Source organism: Gymnoscopelus microlampas (genome assembly GCF_963454915.1).
Source record: "Gymnoscopelus microlampas genome assembly, chromosome: 10".
In the NCBI taxonomy this organism is placed as follows: domain Eukaryota; kingdom Metazoa; phylum Chordata; class Actinopteri; order Myctophiformes; family Myctophidae; genus Gymnoscopelus; species Gymnoscopelus microlampas.
Window position 1 is genome coordinate 22495981 of NC_139947.1, and position 19878 is coordinate 22515858.

Here is a 19878-nt window from a genome sequence, read left to right on the forward strand (position 1 = left end):
TCTATGACATCACTGATGCACCAACATGGGAGAGTTTGTGGATGTCCATATATGGGCAACTGTTTCAACCAATCAGCTTGAGGAGTTGGTAGTATTTCAATGTGGCTGGTGGCTCTGACATCTTCGTTTTTAAACAAGAGGGCTTGTCCTGTTAAATGATTATGCATTCTTCTCATCTATTGTTCTTGTGTTCTATATGTTTATGCCTCAGCCAGCAATAGCCTAGCAAGATCTATGCGCACTGATGTCACGTGGCGCTACATGTATTAGGTGTACTGGTAACCGTTATATTCTACCTCTCACAACTGCTTTAATAACAAGCAGGGACCAGTGGGATCATGTCAGGGTTCAGTGCTGAACTCATAGACTACTTAGAGGGAAGAATCACATTTGAGGAGTTCGACAAAAGGAGAGAATCAGCGAGACTGTCTTCAGATGACGATGGGGAGGAGGCTAATGCTCAGCCCACAACCTCTGGCCAAAGCCTCAGGAAAACGGGAAATGTAGAAGAGGAAGTCAACCCTATGGTCCAGCAGGCATTCACCTCCATGTTTGAAGACAGAGCACAGCAGCCGTCTTCAGAGGAGGAAGAGGATGACGACGACGAGTCGGACACTCTGAGCTACATTGATGATGAAAAAGACGAGGACTATAATGTGAAGGAGGTGGCATGTGGGGGGAAGAGGCGAGGTGGACGAAGCAGGAGAAAGAAGGTGAAGGATGAGGAGGAAGAGGACATGGAGGATGAGGAGGCGATGGAGAAGCCAAGTGTGGGGGATGTGTTCGCCCTGGAAATGGACGTGAACCGAAAGAACAGAAAAATGGAGCGTCGTCATCGTAGCAAGCTGTCCCGGGCTCTGCGGGGCCTGATGGGGGAAGCCAACATCTGCTATGCCAGAGGAGAGAAGGACAATGCCATCCTGATGTGCATGGAGATTATCAGGCAGGCTCCTCTGGCCTATGAGCCCTTTTCAACCCTGGCCATGATCTATGAAGACAACGAGGACATGGACAAGGCGCTGCAGTTTGGGCTGATTGCAGCTCACCTCAACCCCTCAGACTGCGAGCAGTGGGCAAAACTGGCAGAGACGTCTCTGGAGCAAGGGAACACACAGCAGGCTGTGGTCTGCTACACCAAGGCCGTCAAATACGACCCCACCAATGTGCGCTTCCTGTGGGAGCGCTCCAGCCTCTACATGCAGCTTGGAGAGCACAAGCAGTGCATGGACGGCTACCGTCGCATCCTGTCACTGTTACCAATGGAGGATGGACAGCACTTCATCCAGCTATCCAAAGATCTGGCTAAGAGGTACTATGAGCGTAATGACCTGCCCTCGGCCCTGGGCGTGATGGAGGATGCTTTATACAGGCACCCTGACCTCGTCACTGATGAGCTCACCAACATGGCTGCAGAGCTGTTTATCGCCAACCACCAACACAGCAAAGCCATGCAGATTCTGGTCCAGTTCTGTGGCATAGTGTTGGTGAGGGATGAAAGTAAAGCAGACACATCAGTGCAGATGGAGCTGATGAGTATGAAGGAAGAAGGAGAGAAGAAGGAGGCTATGGAGTCGACGACAGAAGTGGTAAAAGAAGAGCTTGGAGAAATAAAGAAGATGGAGATACCAGACTCTGTGCCGGTGGACATCAGGGCCAAACTTATGGTCTGTCTCATACACAAGCGCATATTCAAACCCCTGGAAGCACTGCTGACAGAGTTAATGGAGCAGAGTCCAGAGGATGTAGGAGATTTGTATCTGGACGTAGCAGAAGCTTTTCTGGAGGAGGGCCAGTACACCTCAGCCCTGCCGCTCCTCTCTGCCCTGGCCACATTTCCCAAATACAACCTGGCTGTGGTCTGGCTTAGACACGCAGAGTGTTTTAAGGCGTTAGGTCATATTGAGACAGCAGCAGAGAGCTACAGCAAGGTAGTGCAGTTGGCCCCCCAGCACCTTGAAGCCCGTCTCTGCCTGTCTACACTGCAGCAGCAGCTGGGCCAACCAGACAATGCTCTGAAGGCTCTCGAACCCATGTATGACCCTGACACACTGGCCCAGGACTCCTCAGCCACTCAGCAAGAGCTGAAGCTGCTACTTCAACGCTCAACTCTGCTGCAGACTCTGGGCAGAGTACAGGAGCACATAGACACCATGCTCATCATATTGCCCATGCTACTGAAGGTAGCCATGCAGCGTGCCCAAGTGTGTGTGCGGCTAACGTCCGATTCAGGTGAACATCACCTGAAGCTGGTAAAGATCAAAACTGTGCCGCCAGACGTCGATGACCAGGAAGCCGCTTATCAGAACATCATGGGTAAGGCCAGTATGCTGTCCAAGGAGGATTGGTGGCAGTTGGTGGTGTGCTGTGTGTGTACACTAAATGAGGTGAAGCGCTACAAAGAGGCTGAGCTGCTGGTCGACTCATCCATGGAGTTTGTCATTTTTTACGAGAACAAAGCCAAGAGGAAGGAGCTGGAGTTCTTTGGCCTGTCAGCCGCCTTCCTTGACCAAAACTACCGCCGGGCTTATGACTACATCAGGTTGATGCTGATGGACAAGGTCGAATGCCCTCAGCTCTGGAACATTTTCAACCAGGTGACGTTGAATTCTCAAGACCAGCGTCATCACCGCTTCTGTCTGCGGCTGATGTTGAAGAACCCAGACAACCTCGCCTTGTGTGTACTCTGTGGACACAATGCCCTGGTGTCTGGCAGCTTCAAGCACGCTCTGGGTCAGTATGTGCAGGCCTTCCGCACGCAGCCCAAAAACCCTCTCCACAGCCTGTTTGTGGGCCTAACCTTCTTCCACATGGCTTCACAGAAGTTTGTTGCCAAACGACATCCACTGCTAGTGCAGGGTTTCTCATTCCTGTGGCGTTACGTAGAGTTACGTGGAGAATGCCAGGAGAGTATGTACAACCTGGCTAGAGCCCTGCATCAAATGGGCCTGGTGCACCTGGCTATACACTACTACCAGAAGGCCCTGAGTCTACCTGCGCCCACACTGGAGGGTATCTCTCATGACCAGGTGGATCTGAAGAGGGAGATTGCCTTCAACTTGTCCCTTATCTACCAGGCCAGCGGCAACACAGAAATGGCCTGCCAACTTATCAGAACCCACTGCATCATATAATAAGTGAACACATATTGTGTAATTATGCATTATAGTCATACAGTTATATGGTCAATGCAGACTGTAATTTCTTGAAATAAATAAGATATACATCCTGTTCAGTTCTATGCTCAATGAAGGTTGAAGGTTCAGTTGAATACAAGGCGCTTTCATTGTGTGGGATGGGGTGAGACTCGAGATAACTTTAATGCCACTGGTTTTAACTATAGCCCGCTGTGGGCTATAGTTCCAAACATTGGAACTTCCTCATTGACATAGAACGAGAATTTCTGCATTCCATTCTTACAATGAGAGTCAACGCTAGTGTCGTCACTCTCATAATAGATCACGCTGGAAACCACATCTCTTTTATTTTTTTATGATTCACACAGTTGTATTCAAAGTGTTATGATTGTGTGTGTGTGTGTGTGTGTGTGTGTGTGTGTGTGTGTGTGTGTGTGTGTGTGTGTGTGTGTGTGTGTGTGGTGTGTGTGTGTGTGTGTGTGTGTGTGTGTGTGTGTGTGTGTGTGTGTGTGTGTGGTGTGTGTGTGTGTGTGTGTGTGTGTGTGTGTGTGTGTGTGTGTGTGTGTGTGTGTGTGAGAATTTCAGAATATTTATATTAAAATCAATCAATGACAATGCTATTTATTTGCATGAATAACCTCAGACCAGGCTATGATAAGTAGCCAATTGGCACCAAATTGGCATATGAGATCTACTAATCTTGTCAAATCATTCCTGTCCCTCCAGCTGCAACTATACTGAAACATTAATCTAGGCGTGTAAAGAAAGACTATGTTTCATCCAATATCTTGGTTATTCCAACATTGTTCTTGCGAAGTAGATAGTTGTTCTTATTGAGGTTTCTAAAAAAAACGTAATACCTCTCGCAAAGGAAAGGAGCAAAAAAAACGAGTGTTAGTGACAACCTTTAGAATATCATGCATCCAGGTTCATCTTGGTTGCTATAGTTACGCCGGAATAGGACACAGATTAAAACGTGGTGTCTTCCTTGGCCTATTGGGAGTTTGCATGCATTTTGATACCAGCGGTGTCCAAGATTAGCTGCTCATAGACACACACACACACACGGAACATAATGGCTTGGCAAAGACGATGAAAAGGATAAAGTATTAAAATAAACTTTGTAAAAAGACTTTGAGAGGGGATTTGAATTGTAATTTGATGAGGCTGTATAGACGTCTGGTAATCAGGTCAGAAGTGTTACAGTAGCTAGGGTGTGTGCTAATAAAAGCTTGAACAACTTTCTTCAGGTCAAAAATGGCAATATTTAGCAGATGATAAAAAATAAGGGTTATAAAGGTTATAGTAGTTGCTCAATTTGAATTAATTACATTTCACATCTGCTAGAACCCATTGAGACCTGGAACGCATCTATGTCATTTTTTAATTTGAGCTCAAAAGCATTATTTAACACTTTGGCTATTCAAAAATCGCAGATATACAAGCTCATAGCGCGGCACCGCTTTTGCAGCGCTACGAGCTTGTAGATAGATCTGCTATTTTTGAAAAATCGTGAAAATGTGTGCATTTTTGGGTCGGTGTAGCCGCCCCCTATAAGTGAGTTTTGGACACCGACCAAAAAATGTGTATACCCCCTAACCCTTCCATTGTTAATGCAAATCGATACTTTTGCAAAGTCAGCCAATCACATTACAGCTAGTGTCATCACCACTAACTGTAATGTGAATGGCTGACTTTGCAAATTCAGGACTGTGATTGGCTAGCGAAACACATGACACATGTGCAGCCCTATGAATAGCAGTATGGACTTTAAAAAAAGTCATTTATCCTTTTTTAAAGTGAGTCATGTTGTGATGACCACACACCGCCCACTTCACACTGGGTGTGATTTTTAAAGGGTAAGACCACTTTGGTAGAGGTTTGGGTTGTGTAGTTACCTTGCCATGATGTAACTCCAAAGGTGGGCAAGAAAGGTGGGCAACTTCCTGTTGATTTTACTATTTGAAGATCTGGATCCGGATCCACCGATCCAGTGTGGTGTCTAAGCCCGTTTGAAAGACGGAAAAGGAGACGTCTCCTGGTGGGAATAATCACGAGTTTCGAGGAGTCCGGAGGAATCGTTTCAACAATCACTTTTTATTGTCAAAAAGACGAACAAGGTACCAGGCCAATGTAGTACTGCGCACTGTTTCTGTCTAATGTCAGTGCCTATATACTAGCCTATACACATTACTGCCTCCGGGGCGGGGTCTTAACACCCGCCTCTCATTGACAGAATGATTATCCAATCACAGAAGCTCTAACTCCCTGCAGCAGCCGCTGCCGGGAGGTGTGTAACAAATTAGTATGCGGGCACAACAGTATTCAGTTTTTAAGCATATATCACAAACAATACATTTGTTACTTAATTTCATTAGTTAAACAAATCTTCGTTCAATTATCCACATTCAATATTTCACACACATTAAAATAATACCAAAAAGTATTCCCTTAAATCATTGTAAACCAAAGTTCCACTCGTACAGTCCTATTTAAAATACAGTTTCATGTTTGGAGCTTTTAGTGTAAATAAACAATTGTCCACTGTGACTTATCTGTACTAAAATATATATATTTCAATACCTAGAATTGATCTTTGATCTGTAAAACTTTTAGTCTAGTTTTTATTAAAGCAGTAAAAGTAGAAATCCTTGATACAATGTACCTTATGTATATTCAACAGGTTTTAAGTTTTATATTAGAATATCATACTATTTCTCATCCTGAGTCTACTTAGAAAAAGTTACATTTACATTAGCCATTGCTTAAGTCTGGTGACCTTTGGCTTTTCACAGTCAGGGAAAAATACTGCAACTCAACTTTATATTATCTTATCTATGTTTCTTACAAGCTTGCTTTTTGGCTTCCAGCAACTGTTTGACCTGTCTTGGAGAATCAGTAAAAAAGAGGAACACATGATTAGTGCTATTTACATTGATGACTACCCTCTGTTCTTTATCAAAGTATTTCAGTCAGCCATTGAAGCTTAATTTGTATAGCCAAATTAAGATCTGAGCTAAAATAGTTGGTAGGCCAGTCGAGGCTGTGTTACGTTCCTTTAAAGAGGCCCAGATCAATAGTATGCTTAGACTGGCAAAGAGCATCTCCTCTGACCCCTTACATGTTTTAAATGATGAATATCAACTGATGCCCTCCGGGAGGCGGTTTAGAGTCCCTAAATATAAGAAAAACAGGCTAAAGAACTCTTTTGTACATCAGTCTGTTCTGCTTTTAAACCAAAGTCGGTAAACCAAGAGGATTTGTTCTACTGTTCTTGTTTCTGTCTGCTTCTGTGATGTATGTCCTGTAATGTACTTTGTGTAATGTTTTGTGTATGTCCTGCCTGTATCTTGAACGGTGACGTCATGGACACAAAGCAAATTTCGGTGAAAGCTGACAATAAAGTTGTATCGTATCGTATCGTATCGTATCGTAAGCTTCATCAGGTGATGTACTCATCACACATCTCTATGTAAATGTGAGGACTGATTAGTCCTTTATTAGGCAACCTCTGTCCTCTTTGCTGGCACAGTAGATTTTGAGTGAGTCATCAATTTCTTTAATCTAGTTCCTTATTATTACACTAATGTGTCATAGCAAAATAACCTGGTAGTAATATTCTCATATTTAATAACTACTTGTAGTCCTGAATATACCACACCAGTCCGGGTTTTCTACTTATTAAAAATGGCAAAATCAACAGGAAGTTGACATTTTTATAATAAAAAAAAAACAGTACTGGGTTTGGTGATGTTCTATATTGTCCGAATCAACTTTGTTTGCGTTCGTTTTTGTGCTAAAAGAGTGACTTTGAGAGCAGTTTTACCGTACAATGTCAATGAGGAGCATATTTTGAATTCTCAATTTCTAATCAATGGAGCAATTATTTGTTATTTCTTGCCCACCTTTGGAGTTACATCATGGCAAGGTAACTACACAGCCCAAACCTCTACCAAAGTGGTCTTACCCTTTAACTCAGATCTTTGCTTCTGGGGGCCCCTGGAACAAAACATTTTGAGATGGGGTCGACGGCCAAATACATACAAAGTTTGAGCACCACTGATATAGAAACATTGGGATTTAGAAGACATTTGTAGAATCGGCTTCAGGTCTTAATGGGTTAAAACTTTGCTATCAATATTCAATAGTGGTGTTGGTGGCTACCCGGTTAAATTCACTTCTCATTTGCGTAATTTACGAGATCATCAAATAGTTGGCTTTGACTCACCTTTACGCTACGTAAAGGCCTGTCAAACCCAATTTGATGATCTCCCCGCCTGAACCTGTGTGTAGGAATGTGGCCTGCATCCACACAAACTGAGGAACGGCAAACAAACTCAACTCGCTCTGCGTACAATATGCACCATAGATTATCAATGGTGCCTACTGGGTGACTGAAAACGTGTGCTTTCTAGTGCACAAAAGTGCAATGTATATCAATGCTAATACAAAGTCCAAACCTGTCTTTCTACCCAATGACGGAACAGAAACAAACTGATTTAACAGTGAATAAGAAATTGTTTATTTGACTTGAACGTAATTACAAGGAAATCAAACAGTGTTGCAACATTCTAACTTCAGTGGTAAACCCAGTGGAATGACACTCAACACAGTAAGTCATCTCAAACTGCTTTTTATTACATCTTAAATAACAGTACATTTTAATATAGTTTCTATCTTGCATCCAGCTTTCGGTTGTACACTGACTGACTTTAAAATTAAATACAAAAGGTGAAAAGGGAAGAGTAGGGGTGCAGAGCTCTACAGTTATTTTATGGATAAAGAGAGAAAAGGAAAAGGGAATTTAATTATGTTTTTTATGTTTTTTTATTTGTATTTGTTTTGCCAACTCCAGGCCTAACGCACAATTACAGCACATTGTTTTGTACAGAATGTCGCAGAGAAAAAACAGAATGGAAAAAAATGCCACTACTGCTAAAGAAAGAGCGTCTCTTGTTTACGAGAAGGGAACAACAGAAAATCCTGCCATTCAGATGCTGCAAGTTTTTTTTTTTCCATTTTATTTATTTATTAAAGGACAGAAAAAAAACCTGTTCGTTATAAAATGCTTTTTTTCTTCGTAAGTGGAATTTGTTTGCTACAGAAGGAATGAAAATTTATTTGTTCCATTTGAGTTTGTGTATGCTCGTGTGAATGTATGTGTGTATGCTTGTATGTACGTGTATACATTTCAAATGTTTATATTACATCTTAATTTGTGGAATCCCTCCCAAGTATGGACCAAGTAACCGTTTATGTAGCGGTGTTTGCTTCTCAAGTGCATAGCTTTGACATTTCAATTGAATCATGTATGCACAGAGTAGCCCCAAGAAAGGAAAAAGAGGGGGAAAAAAAGAAGGAAAACCCGATATAAATACCATTGTAATGATATATTCAACAGGTTATTTTCTTAAAGAAAAACATCAAAGGACTTAATTCCATATGCACCTTTAAGCAATTCTACAGCATGCGATTCTAAGAGTTAACCCACCCATGGCAGACAACCAAAATCTTTTTTTCCGTTTTTAACTTAAAAGGTTTTCTCAATATCATTATTTTCAAACATTGATTTATACAACATGTCATTCACAGAGTAGTTAACTGCATTTCCAAGCACAGAATGGGCACCTCTGTTGAAAACAGAAACCTCCGGAATGAAACCCGGGGCATAAAGTGGAGGTACTCCCTACCCAACCAAAAAAAAAGAAGGAAAAAAAAGGAAAAAAAGAAATAAAAACGAATTCATCACATCAACGGTCCCAACCATGGTCAACAGAGAAGAAATTTAAAAAAATTAAAGGAAAGAAATGAAAGAAAATTAAAGAAATTATGACCTGATGGGTTAATCTTCATTTGATTATTCTAAATTGTCAGCAGACAAAAAAAGGTGAAAGAATGGTTAAAATGTCTTGTTTTTCGTTTTAAAAACGAGCATTCGTTATCATAAACAGCATGTGCTTGGTTAGTTAACTTTTTTCTTTAAACATTACTCTATATATGCAAAGTTAAAATTTTTGTGCAAACAAAGATTTGTGGACTAGACGGGGAAAAAACAAAACAAAACAAAAACAACCCAGAAAGAGTAAAAGGATTTGGGGGATTAAATGTACATAAGGGCCTGACCCCCAAATGTGGCTCAAGGACTCCCTGGTGAAGCTCAAAATTCTCTCCTCTTTTTTAGTCTCCAGTGGATAAAGCTGAATTTTGGAAAAAAACATGACTCGCCTTTTTCAAATGTCTAATTTGTTAATCTACCAACAGAATCTTAAAAAAATGTGTGGTAAAGACTACGAGATATACAACAAAAGCTTTCCATCCCCATTTTTAAATGTGACTTCACTGATCTATTTCTCTGAGAAAAAAATAAAGAAAAATAAAATACAAAAATAAAACATGTGGCCAAAAATCTATTGCGAGTTAGATCACTGACGTGTAAAATAACCTTCGCTCAAAACAGAGTACTTAAGGATGTGTGACACATTTTCATGGCGGTGGTGACAGAGGTGGGGCTGAGGGGACAGGAGTGAGTGTTCATATTTTTTTTTAAATTGACTACAATACCAGACGATGGTCCCAGGAGGAATGCTCTGTTCCATGTTCAAACCCACTGGATTCCTCTTTTTTTTTAAGCTGAGTGAGTGATAGACAATTGTGCTCTTTTAAATGACAAGGAGAGAAAAGAGAATTTTTGCCATTGGCAGGTTGTTGTTTTTTTGGGGTTGGGGGTTGGAGTCAGTATCGTGGGTGTTTTGAGGAGATTGGATATGCAATAAAAATCGAACGTTGTGATGTTGGAATGGTCTTCCACTCAAAGAAGTCTGAACGCCATCTGGAAAAAGAAACAGACAGACATTGGTAGGAGATCACTAAAACAGAAATGACCAGGAGAACTCATATTCAAGCAGGTGTTGCAAAAATAAAAGTAAATGCAGATTCTATTCCCTGCAGTGGCGAAAGGGGTAAAGGCCAGTTTATATGTTGTCAAAACATCAGCGTCATCATGCCATAGGGCAAAAGCTGTATTTTCAACTGGAAAGAGTTTTGACGGGTTGGATTGAAATTAGTTGAAACTATGTTTTAGATGTTCTACATGACTGTTCAACAAAGTATTAATTAGCCTAAAGAAACCTTGACATATTCCAGTTCAATAAAAGAAAGTCTCCATGCTGTTGCAACCCTTTCATCCCCAGATGGCAGCACAATCAAAAACACACGCTGGGCTCCATTTAGCAGCCCCGGCTTCACCATAGAGCAGCCGACTGCTTCTTCAACTCATCTAAGAAAGGCTGGCCAATATATATAAGGATTCTGCCCGACAGCAACGATAAGTAAGAACTTATCGTAGCTGTCGGGCAGAACCCTTGTATCTTTTTTTTGGTAAATTAAAATACCCTACAAGAGTGTCAAAAACATTTTTTTTTTATTTTTATAATTATTGAACCAATGTCATGTATTAACAAGAGCTTGTGAAGAAATAATAACTACATTGGATCCATTGGAACACAGGTTCTTTTTTCCATTTCCTGAAAAGTAACAGTTTTGGACATACAAGGTTTCCACCCGACAATGACAATATCTTCAATGAATGAAGGTTTCTAAATGTTCTCTTTTTCAATATATCCATCAACTGTGTAGAATAATGCACCAAAATGCCTCTCCCGGTTTCTTTCCCCCTTAATCTCTGTTATTCAGAAGTCTGATTTATAAGCATATAAAAAGACATAAATCATGGATGTATGTCGTTAATTAAGGGAGTTCGAAAAATGCTGGTGATACAGAGAGATTGAATTTCAATTATTACTGTACTTTTTAGGTCGTAGTGATTGATGGGTGGGTGAAAAGTTTGTGTGAGGAATGCAGAGTGGCGCTTACCTTCAGACTCTTAGTTCCAGATCTTGAGGAAGCTGTCCCAGGACCCTGTTGCCACAGCCATGCCATCATCGGTCACACCGCAGCAGCTCACACGGTTGTCATGCCCAGCCAGGACACCTGCAGAGAGAGAGAGAGAGAAACAGAAAGAGAGAGCAGAAGCTGTCAGATGCACCGTGAGGCCAGTTTCTGGCTCAACATTCTGGGCCACCACCCGTGCTCGTAACATATTTAACCCATTTAGACCAGGAAAGAATCTGTGTCATTTTTAGATTTCTTTGGCAATTTAAAAAAACAAAATCGTGAAAATTTGTGCAAACATTTTTTACTCAAAATCTTGTTCCAGGAACCCAAAGAGGCAAATATTGTCGGTGCCGTGCTATGAGCTTGTACATCTGCTATTTTTTTAATAGACAAAGAAATCTAAAAATGACACAGATGCGTTCCCCGGTCTTACTGGGTTAAAAACAGTTATCAGCCATGATGGTGAGATAATCTGGGGAGAAATTCAGTGTGCTCGACAATCGATTTGGATGATGAGGACAAAAGGTTGAGGCGATACACCCATGTTTGCCAAAATACACATAACGGCTTCCAATAAAAGGGATCTGCTCGGGGGTACAGTACATGCTACCTTTCAAGCGATAGGTCCAGACCATACATACATACTGTATGCATGCCTAAACTACCATTAACACATTGAGACCTGAAGCCGATTCTACACGTCTCCTAAATCCCAACAGTATTCTGAAAAACGTATGTTTCTATATCAGTGGTGCTCAATCTTTTTCATGTCAAGGACCCCCACAATTATATGCATTTGACTGCGGACCCCCATCAAAATATGTTGTTCCAGGGACCCCCAGAAGCAAAGATTTGAGTTAAAAATATTCGCTTTAGAAATATATATATTCAAAGATTTGCACACATTTTCACGATTTTTCAAACATAGCAGATCTACAAGCTCATAGCGCGGCACTCTGTGCCGCGCTATGAGCTTGTATATCTGCTATTTTTCAATAGCCAAAGTGTAAAATAATGCTTTTTAGCTCAAATAAAAAAATGTCACAGTTCCAGGTCTTAAAGGGTTAATGACAAAATCTGCAATTATGTCTAAATTATTGCCAAACGTATATACACATGTAGATGGATTTTGTGTGACATTACTTTTTGAAGCACAGCAAAATGTCTGCTACTTCTACAGGCACGCTCAAGAACCACAACATCTGGCAGACCTTGACCCAACTATAACATGTTGCACAACTGTGTCCTTTACCGAAAGTGGCAGATCTACAAGCACACACAAGTAAAGGTGTACTATATTTACCGCCTAAATTTGTCCTCTGCATTTGACTCATCCTAACTACTTGGGCTGTGAGCAGCCACTGTGCAGCGCTCGCTCGGGGACTACTCCAGATGTAGTGCCAGTACCTTGGTCAAGGGCACTCGCCGGAGTATTTACCTAATGCATGTCATTTGGTGTGGGAGGAGACTGGAGTACCCCAAAAAAAAAACGCAACCATGGGGAGAACTTGCACATTTCCACAGAGAAATACCACTCCTGCCAGGGATAGCACCTGGAACCTTCTATCTGTGTGTGCTACCGCGCTGCCGTAACACATTGTAAGCTTGTAGACCTTCATTCAACAAAGTATAAATTAGGCTTAAGCCTATCCATACAGCCTGGATAGGCCTGTTCAGAATAAGGTTGACTCTGGGGTGTGGGACTTTTGCACATACCTAGAAGTACCACTATGCGGAACTCAACACCCCATCACCTAAAATAGGATCAAAATGACAGGAGTGTTGTCACAGCGACTGTTGTCTTATGCTTGTATAATTCTTTTACCTCATGAACTTCTCTGTTTTGCGGGATGGGATAAAAGAAAAAAGGCAATACTGTAGCTAAACAGTAAAATGAACCCTACAGACTTTGCTGTGTAGCAATGATTCACCACCAGGGTGAGAAAAATATCTTGCTAGCAATGGTTAATATCGGTCTTGTGTGTGCTTGTCAGCACTCAGCAGAGTTTGTTTTTAAATATTAATTTGTTTTTATTAAGCTAAATAGATAGGATGAAAGAATGAATGCATGACCTGGCGGTGGAAAAAAATGAAAAAAAAACAATGATTTTACATGCAATTCTATGTTGTCAGTTTCAGTTAGTTTTACATTGTTCATTTTAGAGTTTGTTCTTTATTTTAGTTTCAGTCAATGAAATTATTTTTTCTCTTTTATAATCTTAGTTTTAGTTAACTGTAATAACCCTGGTCTGCAGATGGATCAGATACATCTGCAGATAATCTGATAATCTGGAAGCAGCCTGGCCTAGATGTGTCTCTCATCTGATCCACAACATACTATGCGGTCAATAGCTGTAAAGTATTCATGTCTTGGCAGGGGGCTCTTCCGCTCTTAGTGCAGGTGAGGCTGTGGGTGGGGGAGGCTGCAGCAGCGGTTCTACTGCACCCACTCTGCTCTCACAATTATACAGTAAAGGCATTTTCTTCCCATCTGCCTAAGAGAATAAATATATCAGATTGTATAACTCAATATGTCCTTTTTTAAAGCCAAAATATGAAAACAGAGACCACAGTTTTCAGCAGGAGGCAACCCTGGCCTGGGCTAGCTGACACCACTGCTTTCTAGCGGGAAGAAAAAAACCTTCCTGCATGCTGCAATACAGCACCACACGTCAAAATACTGCATTCTAAATGCCCGCCCACTTTACTGTACATCTAGACCAGGGGGTTCCCAAACCTTTCCAATGCCAAGGATTCCCAAATAGCCATAGCCTCTGGCTTCAGCTCCCATATTGCAAAATGTCTCATAAAACAATAAAAATAAAAATATAAAATAGCTGATCTACACTCACAATGCATTGCAGTTTGCAGATCTGCAATTTTTTTACAACTTTGAAAATACCCGATGTCATGAGCAAAATATGGGCACCGGGTTGAAAAGTGTTTGAACTTACACAATAATCTCTTTATACATGCATACATACAATATATAATGTAATTCTTTCTTACTTTTTTCCTCTGTCCAATTGGCTTATACTTTGATAACCTGCGTTTTAGACCGGTGGTTTAAAAGAGAAATCTGCCCAAGAGTAGACGAGTCAAAATTTCAAGCCACACTTTGTTTTTTTCATTCGTTAAGCTAAATAAAAACGTTTATATTAATTGGATAATAGGTGTGCAAAAAGTACTGATATATACAAATTATAAAATCCATCCCCCCCAATTGTTTGGACCAGTATGCACAGTATTGCAATAATAATTTGTGATGTCACAAAACCTCAAGGCACACCATTTGGGAAGTGGTCTTCCCAAATGGTGTGGTCTTGAGCATCATCTGCTCAAGACCACTGGTCTGTTCAAATGTCACCTCCACTTCTAGACCAATTTGTACAGCTCCATAAATATTTTACATGACCATGCTTAACCAAGTGCTATACACCACACTTCACTCTCTGGACGACTCCCTGGTCCTTACTAACCCTTCACTAAACCTAAACAAAGGTTTAGTGAAGTCACAGCAAAGTACATCCCACTGATCAACGGCCAGTTCTAAAACGACCAAATTACCAGGGGATAAAATGCTTCCTTTAAGACTAGGGAAGTCTGGAAAACACTATTCCACTCAAATGACACCACAGTTCATGGGGCCTGTGGGCTTGTAACACTCCTCCGGTATGTAATGTGTATGTAAGTCCTTCTACGGTTAAAAAACGCGTCCCCTCCCCCCTGGACCGTGTGGCTCACCTGCACGGTCGGCCTTGAGGGTGTCCCAGACATTGCAGTTGAAGTCGTCGTATCCAGCCAACAGCAGGCGGCCGCTCTTGGAGAATGAGACTGAGGTGATGCCGCAGATGATGTTGTCGTGTGAGTAGACCATCATCTCCTGGTCGGCGCGCAGGTCATACAGCCGGCAGGTGGCGTCGTCCGAGCCCGTGCAAAAAGCGTTGCCGTTGGGGAAGAACTGAGGAAGAGATGTTGGGAGAGTTTAATCCTGATACTTCAAAATATGCATAATAAACAGAAGACACCATTTGAATTAAGTTTAGAAAAAACATCTCTGGACAAAAAATTCATTGTCAAGTTCCAACACTACATCTCTAAACGTCATATCAATGTTGTGAATGATAATGCAATATGTATGTGTCTACATATGGTGAGTAGAAGCTAGTGACAAAAGTGTAAAGACTTACGCCGATGGCGTTGATGTCCGACTCATGGCCGGTGAAGGTCTGTCGGCACATTCCTTCTCTGACGTCCCACAGCTTGGCGGACGCGTCGCATGCTCCCGACACGAAGAGCCTGGTGTCAGGCGCCAGGGCCAGGCTCATGACATCACCGCTGTGGCCGGCAAATGTGGTCGTCTGCTGACCGGTCTCAATGTCCCACAGAGCACTGGGGGTGGGGGATTGGGACACCATCAGTGATATGGTTGAATGATAGTAACAGCTGTTACAGACTATGAGCTTCTTCCATGCCGTTACGGTCTTTTTTTCTAGAAGCGGTGGCCTTTCTCAGGAACGCAACTGCATAGAGCTGAATTAACTTCATCATAGCCTGATTTAAGTGTTTAATTCACAATGTGAAATCAGAGAAGCATAAAAAAAGTATACAATATTGCTTAAAAGTAGGTTGTGGAGAATGAACTAACTATAGCACCACAGGCGAGTCCTGGCAGAGTAGACTACTTGGAAACATTACAATGACTTTTACTAATGGCTCCAACTGAAGCAGACATAACAGAAGATATGGGTGGCACCAAGAGGCTAACTACAAGCAAATGGCTCTCATCGGTTGTTACGGTTAGTGTACAAAAGAAGGAGTGCTTTGGTTTTTGCGAAAAGCCAAACCAAATAAGTGCATTTTTGGCTATACTCATTAAAGTTTAATATGGATTCCATCTTTATAATGGGTGGTTTCTGACTAATGCGATAACCACTAATTGCTACAGGCAATTGTAGGAACTGTAGGAATTCACACAAACAAGGTAGAAAAGTGAAGTGCCAGTAGCATGACCACCCTCAGCAGTGTGGGTGCAGTGCTCTCTACTCACCAGCTGGTGTCTCCAGAGCTGGTGACAATGTTGGCGTCATCCACAAAGCGACAGCAGGACAGGTAACCTGATGGCAATGAGTTGCAGACAGGTCACTTAAAACCATACTATATACATGCACCAGCAGTTCCCAACCTTTTCTGGATCAGGGCCCACGTGAAAATCTTTAAAGCATTCATGGCCCACCCATCTGACCGGCCACAACCATTTTCAGAATATTTTTATTTTAATGATGAATCAATCGATTGAGTTACGGCTTGGATCAATGGAATCAAGATAGTATATTTAATTCTTATTTATTGGAATGACAATGAAAATACTAATGTTATATCATTATATTATTAAAATATTTGTTTTGCCATATATTTGGTGGCCCATTTGCAATACCCCTGCGGCCCACAAATTGGGAATCGTTGATACTGTACAGAGAAAATAGGGCTGTGGTTTATCTTTAAGGTCAAGGCTTAGGCTTCAGTTGAGAACAGCAAGGGAAACCTGGGACTCGGATTGGAGCTTGCATGTGTTACGGTACATCTTAGCTGGGCCCGCTCACCTGAATGTCCGGCCAACTCACGGCTGACGCGTACGTTGCCCTCGCGGGTCTTCAGGTTGTAGATGGAGCAGATGTTGTCCAGCCCTCCGCAAGCCACGTAGTTGCCGGAGGGTGCGTAGGCGCACGTCATTACCCAGGATGAGCGGAGGGGGATGGCATGAACCTGGAGGAATGGAGGGGTCAAATATTAAAATGGTACAAATCCTGAGTGTTAATTGAACAAAGACTTGATCAGCGACAAAGATAGGACATGCAATGAGGGCCTAGAACTCTAGATAGAACATATATACAATATGCAATATTCAAATGCATTACTTCCTCATTACATTTTAGAGTACACTGTTAAGGGCTGTAGCCCACCGAGACACTAAGATTGCTTGGCACACGATGCCGTAACTGGTTATCTCAACGCTCAGAAAATACACCACACCCCCTCACACTTTCAGAATAATGGCCGTTCCTACCTTGTTTGTGGTGTAGCTGTCCCAAATAATGAGTTTGCCATCCTGGGAGGCACTAACCAAAAGCCTGAATGAGACAAAAACAACAATGATTAAAGTAGTTGTCCGTTTCCTTCAAACAGCCGCCAATCCCGCCATCAGTCCAAAATGATGCACAAGCACAACCCTGTATCCTCCAGAGCTGCCACGACAGTTTTCCCCATCTTACTCTACCTGCCCACACATAGAACTTTTTGATATGCTTTTACAGAGGTGCACAGGCGCATTTCTTTACTTATCTCGCCCTATCTACTGTAATAGACAGAATATACTTGTAAAAAGGAGTGTTGCATTTTAAATCGCTAGTGTTGGATGCAGGGTGTGATGTAATTGGTGTTTTAACACAGACTGATTAACCACTTAAGTCCTATTTCAAAAATAGCCGATCTACAAGTTCACAAGGCATTGTGTTGTAGATTTTCAAAATAAATTGAAAATGTTTTGCCAAAATAGGGATGCCAGGTTCAAAGTGCAGCATGACCAAAACACTGAGTAGACTACCTCAGTACTGGTGGTGGGCCAGTACCCACTAGTACTGAGTCCAGTGTAAATTGAACCTTGTTGTCTTCAATAACCTGCAAAAACTGTTGTGAGCGAGGCCCGTTTTTAGTACAGATGCAGGCTTCAGTTGTAGAGATGCACCATGTTGTTGCATTTTATAGAGACCTCCCAGGTGCCTGTTCTCTTTGCTATCTGAGCGAATCAAACAGGAGTAACCACAGCGACGAGTCCCCCAACGTACAGAGGAGCAGGAGGAACAGCGCACACACACACACACACAGGGGTGGGTGGCTCCAATCGGAGCCTACTGGGAGCATGCAAATCTTAACTACCAAGATAGAGAGCACAGCACACACGCTTGCACCGCGCCACACCAGAGAATTAAAGCCTGGGACAAAATAGCAGAATTCACATCTGAAGGAGCAATGCTGTGGTGAAACTGGAAATTCTGCAAACTCCTCTTGTTGGTGTTGTTTTCAAGACCACCCCACGGGATGCAGTTAGGAACAGGAAATATATTCCTTTAGATTCTGTCACAAGAGAGCAAACGCATCACAGTATTACGTCATAAGCCCCAGACCTGATGTGCAAACAGAACCCGTTGTGCACGAGCTCAGTCTGAAGTGAGAGGCTCCTGAAACCATCCTCAGGCCAATGATGAGAGGAGCACTCTTGTGAGCACCAGTAGTCCTACTCCTAAGATGACAACTGTAAGTTAAACTGTCACTCATCTTGTTTAGAAAAAGACAATTTGTTACAATGTGACATATGGGTCAAAAATGTACTGATTGTTGCAATAGGCCTGACCTCTGTCCTAAATTCAAGCCCTATCTGTTGACCCCCCCAAAAAATTAAAGGGATTTGTTTGCCAAAGTTTTCCTTTGAACCACTGTCACGCTCCACTCTTTTTCTACCAGAGTAAGATGCTTAGCAGAGATTGCAACGCATTATCTGACTTTCCAAACACACTCCAATAACGTTGAAGAATTAATTAGCTCTCACCTTGCTAGATTAGCACAGCGATGGGGCTACATTTACTGATTGGAATTTTTTCATTTAAAACCTTTCTTTTGTTTACCTTACAACCCCTGAATATAGTCTTGACACTTTCAAAATGACTAAAAGACTTGTGAACAAAGACTTAAGGGAGTAAAATAAACATTACCTGCCAATATGAAGTATGTTAGCAGCTTTAAACCCTTATAAAGGTCAGTGTTAGTCTTGTAATTTAGCTTTGAGCCATACTTCTACACAGGAAAACCCTCATTGTTAGTTTAACAATGAGGATGAAGGATTTTAGTTTAAAAAAAGGTTAACTGTTGATGCATCTCCTTCTGTTGCATGTTACGTCCATAGAGTACAGTAGGTGGTACGTAATGGTACTGATGTCAGCATTGGTCAGAGACGGCTATATGATGGCTATCTTTTGCCAGTAGGATAGGTTTAATCTCAGCCTGATTCTCTGCAAATTCAAGGCGAGTCACTAGGGTACTAAAAATAGTAGCGAGGACATGGGGGGCTGATACAGCACCGTTCTTTCTGCCCTGTATTCTGGGTGGCTGCACCACGGCAGGTGGATCAATAAAAGACCTGAAGATGAACCCTAGCATCCCTTTTCTGGGGGTCACATTCGACAAAAATAGCAGACGCATTGTGAGCTTGTAGATCGGCTATTTTCGGCAAAGACGTTTGGTGTAGAAGGACAAAAACAGAGCACAAAGTATAGAGCCAACTCAGGACAAGTATCGAGGGTTTAAATGGTTATGGTCCCTTTAGAGAGACAGAAATCACAAACACTACAGGGGGAGAAATTAAGTTATCTAGCTCTATGCATTGCATCATGGTGAGCTCAGTGGTAAAGGTGAGGTTTGGAAAATGAGAGATGCTGCATACTGAGGTGACAAAGCAGTTTGCCAGGGGATTGGTTTGTGCCAACATGTTCTCTGTGGACGGCAGCACACCTGCGCTAGAGTAATTAGTTTGCTGGTTGCCACGGTGAGGGGTGTGCAAGACATTTGGGACAGTTCTCAAGGAAGAAAAAACAAAACACTCCCTTTTGAGTCATTTCTCTCACATGCATACCCCAGCCCTTAAAACACAGTGCATAGACACACACAGAGGGCAGGTGCACTGCACACGTTTGCATGTACCATCGCATCCACAATTTAAATATGTTTTACTTTGCTTTTTAAAGCCATTTCCTGGAGTTGGGAAGGAGAGCTGGGATTATTATTCAGTTAATGGACA

At 42.0% G+C, this 19878-nt stretch overlaps 2 protein-coding genes across 2 annotated transcripts in view; one reads left to right on the forward strand and one right to left on the reverse strand.

Moving 5' to 3' along the window:
* Positions 1–338: 338 nt before the first annotated feature.
* LOC311053540 (general transcription factor 3C polypeptide 3-like) lies at positions 339–3131 on the forward strand (the record flags this gene model as incomplete). Its single annotated transcript, XM_084069143.1, has 1 exon — positions 339–3131. The coding sequence occupies one exon, from the start codon at positions 339–341 to the stop codon at positions 3129–3131; it is 2793 nt and encodes a 930-aa protein (XP_083925269.1).
* Positions 3132–7751: 4620 nt separating this feature from the next.
* Positions 7752–19878, reverse strand: part of LOC311054384 (guanine nucleotide-binding protein G(I)/G(S)/G(T) subunit beta-1-like) — a 40104-nt gene continuing 27977 nt past the window's right edge. Inside the window, exons 5-11 of the mRNA XM_084070304.1 lie at positions 17095–17158; positions 16631–16793; positions 16078–16144; positions 15218–15419; positions 14772–14988; positions 11007–11123; positions 7752–9963 (exon numbers count right to left, since the gene is read on the reverse strand). Of these exons, the coding sequence (XP_083926430.1) occupies positions 11017–11123; positions 14772–14988; positions 15218–15419; positions 16078–16144; positions 16631–16793; positions 17095–17158 (820 nt within the window). The 3' untranslated portion in view covers positions 7752–9963; positions 11007–11016. The remainder of the gene's footprint in view (positions 9964–11006; positions 11124–14771; positions 14989–15217; positions 15420–16077; positions 16145–16630; positions 16794–17094; positions 17159–19878) is intronic.